The sequence below is a fragment of the Esox lucius genome, chromosome 14 (assembly GCF_011004845.1).
Source record: "Esox lucius isolate fEsoLuc1 chromosome 14, fEsoLuc1.pri, whole genome shotgun sequence".
NCBI classification, from domain to species: domain Eukaryota; kingdom Metazoa; phylum Chordata; class Actinopteri; order Esociformes; family Esocidae; genus Esox; species Esox lucius.
In genome coordinates, this window is record NC_047582.1 from 10992036 (window position 1) to 10998933 (window position 6898).

General features: G+C 43.7%; 1 protein-coding gene and 3 non-coding genes across 4 annotated transcripts; all 4 read right to left on the reverse strand.

Annotated features, from left to right (window-relative positions):
* Positions 1 to 3030: 3030 nt before the first annotated feature.
* On the reverse strand, positions 3031 to 5668 carry rpl17 (ribosomal protein L17). The gene is made up of 7 exons (NM_001304103.1): positions 5649 to 5668; positions 5106 to 5155; positions 4775 to 4815; positions 4367 to 4501; positions 3752 to 3850; positions 3388 to 3579; positions 3031 to 3106 (listed from the first exon to the last, which is right to left on the reverse strand). The coding sequence occupies exons 2-7, from the start codon at positions 5143 to 5145 to the stop codon at positions 3059 to 3061; spliced, it is 555 nt and encodes a 184-aa protein (NP_001291032.1). The 5' UTR covers positions 5146 to 5155; positions 5649 to 5668; the 3' UTR covers positions 3031 to 3058.
* LOC114840900 lies at positions 3182 to 3251 on the reverse strand. The gene has a single exon (XR_003782892.1). It is a non-coding gene; the product is annotated as a small nucleolar RNA SNORD58 (small nucleolar RNA).
* On the reverse strand, positions 3924 to 3993 carry LOC114840898. Its single transcript, XR_003782890.1, has one exon. It is a non-coding gene; the product is annotated as a small nucleolar RNA SNORD58 (small nucleolar RNA).
* On the reverse strand, positions 4888 to 4957 carry LOC114840899. Its single transcript, XR_003782891.1, has one exon. It is a non-coding gene; the product is annotated as a small nucleolar RNA SNORD58 (small nucleolar RNA).
* Positions 5669 to 6898: the final 1230 nt, after the last annotated feature.

Sequence of the window (6898 nt, forward strand, 5' to 3'; positions counted from 1 at the left end):
TCCAGTGACATTATTCGGAGACTTTCCAATTTATTCATAGTGCTGAGAAACACTTGTCTGCACATTGGGACTCAAACTTAAGAGACGGGCGCCACCATGTGGACAGATGTCATCCCCACAGACATTTCTGAACATACGGATCACGTCGTCAGACATTAACAAAACTATTCTAACTTTTCAGAAAATCCTCATAGCCAACATTACACAGAGACTATCCCTCAAATTGTACCTTTTGAAACTCTGTATGCTCCTCTCCATTCTTTCAGACTTTTAGTGCCTTTATGCATTACCCCACAAATATACTGCTACCTGTGGAACTGGAGGCACAGGGCTACTCATTCATCCAGCCATGATTCTCCCTTCCCGCTCATATTCAATTCCACATTGACACAGTTCCATATTTAGTTTGAAATATCATCCCACCAGTGCAAATATTTTTCTAAGGGGTCATGTAAACTTTAAGAGTGTCACCCCTAACGGCCTGTGACCGTCTGGGGTGAATTTCCAAACTTACATACATACACACATACATCTTCCGCTTCATCCGGGGCAGTCTAAACAGAGATGCCCAGACCTCCCTCTCCCCAGACACTTCCTCCAGCTCTTCCGGGGGGACAGCGAGGCGTTCCCAGGCCAGCCGGGAGACATAGTCCCTCCAGCGTGTCCTAGGTCTTCCCCGGGGTCTCCTCCCGGTGGGACGGGACCGGAACACCTCCCCTGGAAGGCGTTCCAGAGGCATCCGAAACAGATGCCCAAGCCACCTCAGCTGACCCCTCTCGATGTGGAGGAGCAGCGGCTCTACTCTCACCTTCTCTCTAAGGGAACACCCAGCCACCCTGCGGAGAAAGCTCATTTCGGCCGCCTGTATCCGGGATCTTGTCCTTTCGGTCATGACCCAAAGCTCATGACCATAGGTGAGAGTAGGAACGTAGATTGACCCAAACTTCATAATGGAAATACTCTTACCAACTCCATGCCATAGAGCCAACACTTGAAAGCAGGCCAGATTTGTGATGCCTGCTTTAGCTTACCATTTGACCCCTAAAGTAGGAGGGAGTATGGTAGACTGACCCCTACTCGACCTTTGGAATTATCCCCAGAATGTTGTAGCCTACATCCTGTACCACAGGTACTCAAACCTAACCTGCGCAAGCACAGGAGCCTGCTGGCTCTGTTCTACCTCAGTTGCATCCACCTGGTGTCCCAGATCTACAGTGGGTATAGAAAAGAATCACCCCCCATAAAAATTTAAAAAGTTGTTGCTTTGCAGCCTGAAATAAAAACAGACAAAAACTATTTGTTTCATTCAGCTGTATTTACAATTTATAACATCCAAGTGAAAGATATACCAACTTGTAAGAATTATTTTCATCACAAATAAAAAAAACAATCACTGAGTTGGAAAGAATAAATAAAAACCACCCCCTTCCTAAAAATGGTGAACCCAACCAGGTGTAGTTAATCACCTTCTCAATAGCACGCAAAGCCAATTGACTTTCAACTGTGGTCCTTGGTAGTGCAACTGAAGAAAACAATCAACTATGGGTGGCAAGGCATTGTCAAAAGATCTCTGGGATAAAGTTGTGAACAGGCTCAAGTCTGAAGATGGATACAAAACAAATTCTAGGCAGTTGCAGGAATTCATGACCAAGAGTGGTCATTGTGTGCATGTGACAACAATATCACAAATTCTCAACATATGTGGCTTGTATGGGAGGGTTGCAAGAAAAAAAGCCACGCAAGAATGGCCACATGCAGTCACGACTGAGCTTTGCCATAACGAACATTGAAGATTCTAAGACCATGTGGAAAAAGGTGTTAAGGTCAGATGAGACTAAAACCGAATTATTTGGCCTCAACGCCAAACAATGTCTGGCAAAAACCCAATACAGCTCACCATCCAAATAACACCATTCCTACAGTAAAGCACAGAGGTGGTAATATCATGTTATGGGGTTGTTTCTCTGCAGTAGGGACTGGAGCACTTGTCAAGATAGAAGGAAAATGGATGGGGCGAAATACGGTCAAATTCTTGAGGAAAATCTGCTGTTCTCTGCCAGGAAGTTGTCAATGGGAAAATGTACCTTCCAACATGACCATGACCCAAAGCACACAGCAAAACTGACCACACAGTGGTTGAAGGAGAAAAAGGTGAATGCCCTTGTATCGCCTAGTCAGAACCCAGACTTAAACCCCATTGGAAATCTGTGGAATGACTTGACAGTAGTCCAAAAACAGTCACCATCAAATTGAACTGAACCCGAGCAGTCAAATATTGCAACGTCTTGATGTGCACAGTTAGTAGACATATCCCAACAGACTAAAGGCTGTAATTAAAGCAAAAGGTGGTTCAACAAAATACTGACACCAGGGGGTGACCCTTTTTCCAACTCAGTGATTGTTTTTTTCTGACATGTTTTATCTCTTTCACTTGGATGTTATTAGTTGCAATGAGTAAATACAGCTGAATGAAACAAACTGATTATTTTAAAGGGGGTGATTCTTCTCTATACCCACTATAATAAGAACCTGAAAGGAGGGTTTCAGTGGAGAAAAAAGTGGAACTGGCCACAGGGTCCAGATTTGGTACCACCACCCTACAGTACCCTGGGGGGACAGCACACTAATCAAGTAGTTATTTGCACTGACCAGGTCCAGAAAACGAAAAACAAAAAGCACAAGTGTTTTGGCCATCTAGGACTGGACACGCACACTTTGGAATGTTTAGTCAAACAGCGACAGATGTAATTTGTTTAAAAACGAGGTTGACACAATTTTGAGGAAAGCCTAAAGAAGATACAATAGGGGAAAGAGTACTAACTCCATAGCATAAACAAAGTAAACATCTGAAAGCAACAAGGACTTAATACAAAACAGGAAATATAGAACAATTGAGCTGGTTGCAACCAAATAAATTCAACACCCAGAGAAAACATGTTGGTTGGAATCAACCAGATAACCATAGAATCCTGGATAAACCATAGCAGTAACACATTTCAGGACAGAATAAGAGAGCAAGACATTCAGTTTGGTAAGAATGGTTCCATTTTATTTACATTTACTCCCGTGCCATGAGTTTCTGCTTCTTCAGCTTCTTCTGAGAGACCTGCAGGAAAACAAAGTCAGATCTACATCAGATCATGGTAATGGTTACCAGGAAAGTCCTAAGGTCAGAGGTGCAGTTGCTCAGCCTCATTCATACGTCTTTTCATGGGTAATCCAAAGGTGTCCTAAGAAAGTCATCATTGCAACCAATGCACAAACATAGTTCAGGTATGTTGTGCCATTCTGATCCCATCTGCTGAACCGTCCTAATCACAATACTTTTAAATGGGAAATATGGGGAAAGGGTCCACTCTAAGATGAGCAGCATTGTTGGGCAAATACCTTTTTCTTAGTGGCAACCTCCTCCTCAGGTTTGGGAACAATCTGCTCCTTCTCTGTGAGGATCATCTCGATGTGACACGGGGAGCTCATGTAGGGGTTGATGCGACCATGGGCACGGTACGTACGTCTACGCATCTTGGGAGCCTTGTTCACCTGGATGTGCTCGATCACCAGGGAGTCCACATCAAGACCCTGTCAGAACGAAACCGGTCAGCAAGGAAGACCACCACGAAGGCTCGTGTGTAGAGAACTTAAAGCCACCTCACCACTGGTCTTCCAATAACCATGACGGCACTGATTTAAGACCAAGTTCAATAAGACAACAAATTACAGGCACGTGACAAGGAAACATGAGTCAAGTTACCTTAAGCTCAGCGTTGCTCTCAGCGTTCTTCAGCATGTGGAGAAGGAATTCAGCACTCTTCTTGGGCCAGCGTCCCTGTGTCCAGTTGAACTGCTTGGCCTACAGAGAAGGTTGTGTGACTGGGTGAGCATAACACTCAAATTGGGAAATATGTAGACATTTAAAAGCTGCGGTTGCTCAGCCTCATTCATACTTCTTTTCATGGGTAATCCAAAGGTGTCCTAAGAAAGTCATCATTGCAACCATTCCAAAAAGCCTAACAAGCACAGGCTCTAAAGAGTTAAGGCGACTCAAATGTAAAAATCTTGGTGTACCAGTCTCCAAGGTCCAGTAAGAGATGCACTCTCACCATCCAAGCACACGACTTTTACACTGACTAGACTACTTTCAGTTGGGATGTAATAAGAATTAAGTAGCACTGCAAAGCCGATGCCATCAGAACAGCCATTACTGGATACCTTCAAAATTGGAAGACGTGTTGCTGAAACGGGCCGTCACGGCCCAGGTACAAACTTAAGGACCTCCTACGTAACACCCCGAGGGGAAAGTCTAAAAAGACCCTACCTGGTTTATTTTTTCAGGACTACAGAAACATAGCTTTGAAATACAGCTTACCTGGGCACACCTGCCGACACCCCCATTGTAGCGGCGGAAGGGAACACACTGATGCTTGACGGTAACATCCTTCAGGTACTTGGTGGCCTTGCGGATGTGCATGCCTTTAATGGCCTGAGCTGTCTCACGGGTGTTCTGACAGACAACAAAACACAAGTGTTCAAATAAAATAACTGCAGGAGTTGACAGACAATAGATTGCTTCAACTTTGTCTGAGAAGCATGGATGCAGAATTGCTCAGTTATTTGTTAGATATTGTCACATTTGTTTCCAAAGGTCTCCAATGTTGTCATCATAGCTAAGCATCTTGCTTTTCAGGGTGTACACTTGACTACCGATAACCACTCAAAACAGGACTCCCACACTGACACAGGAGTGAAATCAACTTCCACACAGACAACACCTTACCTTGAAGTGAACCCGGAGATTGGAGCCCCTCGACTTGCATGCTGCGAAATAAAGCAGCGGATTACATCACAAGGCAGATGCATGGTAACAACCAAAATGTGTCTAAATGTATGGTTGCTCAGCCTCATTCATACTTCTTTTCATGGGTAATCCAAAGGTGTCCTAAGAAAGTCATCATTACAACCATTGGCATTGCTAACTAGAAACTCCACGTTTAGAAATAACGTGCGTGATATAGCTAGCTAGTTAACGCTTCACATTGCATTACGCCGGGATAGCAGGACATCCAGCCACTGAACTAAGTCAGAGCCAAAATCCCACGGGTACTTACACTTAGTCGGGTTCTCGGGGTCGAGCGAATAGCGGACCATTTTCAGAGATCTACAAAAAAAAACATGTTCGTTAGTTTATATCACTGCCCGGGTAGGCAATTATGCCGGTGTATTAGTGCACAATATTGCTGAGAAATCGGAAGACATCTTTAGTTGTATGCGCTTGCTACATGTTAGCATGAAGCTAACCAACGTTAACCTAGCGACATATAATGACACGTTAATGTATTACTTATGAACAAATCGGAAATCACATTAACCAATAAAGCACTATTAGTCTTAATTAGCAAGATCTGCTTAAAGTATAAACATTTTGCCATGTTTCTTTTAGCAACGTTGCAGTACAAACGGACATGCTAGACGGGGTCCTATCAAATCACAAATGAGTTTTTGTGAAAATATTCACCAATACACGCATAGACATTGATGTTTGTAAATAATATTCGAAAAACATGTAAGATAGGCATTTAAAACCCAGGATGCCAGAGATATTGACAAGATTAGATGGGTTTTCTGCCGCAATTGTACGTCTGTTGACTTACTTTCTCAGGCCGCGGAAGGGAAGAGGTAGAGAGATGCATTCTGGGAGTAGAAATCGTGAATGTTATCTCGCGGGATACTCAGAGATGTTTGAACGGGATCAGCTGTTCTTTGGTGTGTTTCTGGTGTGTTCTTTGGTGTTTTTAGTGTATACCGCCACCCACTGTGTTACAGTGATATTGCGTTCTCGTTTTTAGGACAGACAAATTTACTCTACATACAAGACTCCTTAACTGTAATATTTAATGTTACATACATTCAGCAGATTCATTAGATTTTTGAAAGAGTGAAGTCTGATTAAAGTGTGATTGTCTATTGCCATTTCGTTTAGTCTCTGGTGGTGGTGAACTGGTGACATCCAATGTTGGGGTTTTGGGAGTGACCTGTGATGTGTCAACCAGAGCGCATGTTACTGTATTAGCAGGTTTGAGCTGATGTGTATGGGGGATTTGCCTGAGTGGTTATAACTTGCTATCAGTGTGTCTGATGTTTTGTATGGAACTTGTTGCCCCCTTGTAAAGTTCATATTGATGAGTGTTAAAAGGGCCAATGCCATGGTGACAAAGCAGATCGCAGTGTGGTAAATTATATATTATTTATTGAGGAACAGAAACCTTGGGTCCTGCCATTCATGTGGATGTTACTTTGACATGTACCATCTACCTAAGCATTGTTGCAGGCCATGTACACCCTTTCATGGCAACGGTATTCCCTGATCGCATTGGCCTCTTTCAGCAGGATAATCGAACATCTGTGGGATATGCTAGACAAACAAGTCCAATCCATGGCAGCTCCACCTCAGAACTTACAGGATCTGCTGCTAACGTCTTGGTGCCAGATACCACAGCACACATTCAGAGGTCTAGTGGAGTCCATGCCTCAACGGGTCAGGGCTGTCGGCAAAAGGGGGACCTACACAATATAAGGCAGGTGGTCATCATGTTGTAAGGTGGTCAGCAGTGTTCAGGGCACAATAGTGTACAGGACAGTCACTGACATGAAGGTGGATAACAGAGATACCAGCAAATAATGTACAGGTGCCCAGCTGTGTATTTATCTGATCAACCAAGTAGTTGCTGCCAAATAGTAACATTCTGATTGTTAAGGTGGTCCAGGTTAGTATGTCTGACATCCACTGTCATTGTATTACCAACTCCTCACTGTGAGGTCACACATTGTAGGTCGCAACAGCCAGGCTAGGTTCCTGCTGAATGTTATATTTTATTCTTCATCCTGAACTGTCAATCACCGA

Excerpts from the sequence above, each read along its gene's own strand:
- rpl17 (NM_001304103.1), bottom strand. The coding sequence starts at position 5,145 with ATGGTCCGCTATTCGCTCGACCCCGAGAACCCGACTAAGT. Across the intron at positions 4,816-5,105 it reads CCCCGAGAACCCGACTAAGT|CATGCAAGTCGAGGGGCTCC; the intron begins GTAAGTACCCGT and ends TTTATTTCGCAG. Across the intron at positions 3,580-3,751 it reads AGAGCAACGCTGAGCTTAAG|GGTCTTGATGTGGACTCCCT; the intron begins GTAACTTGACTC and ends TCGTTCTGACAG.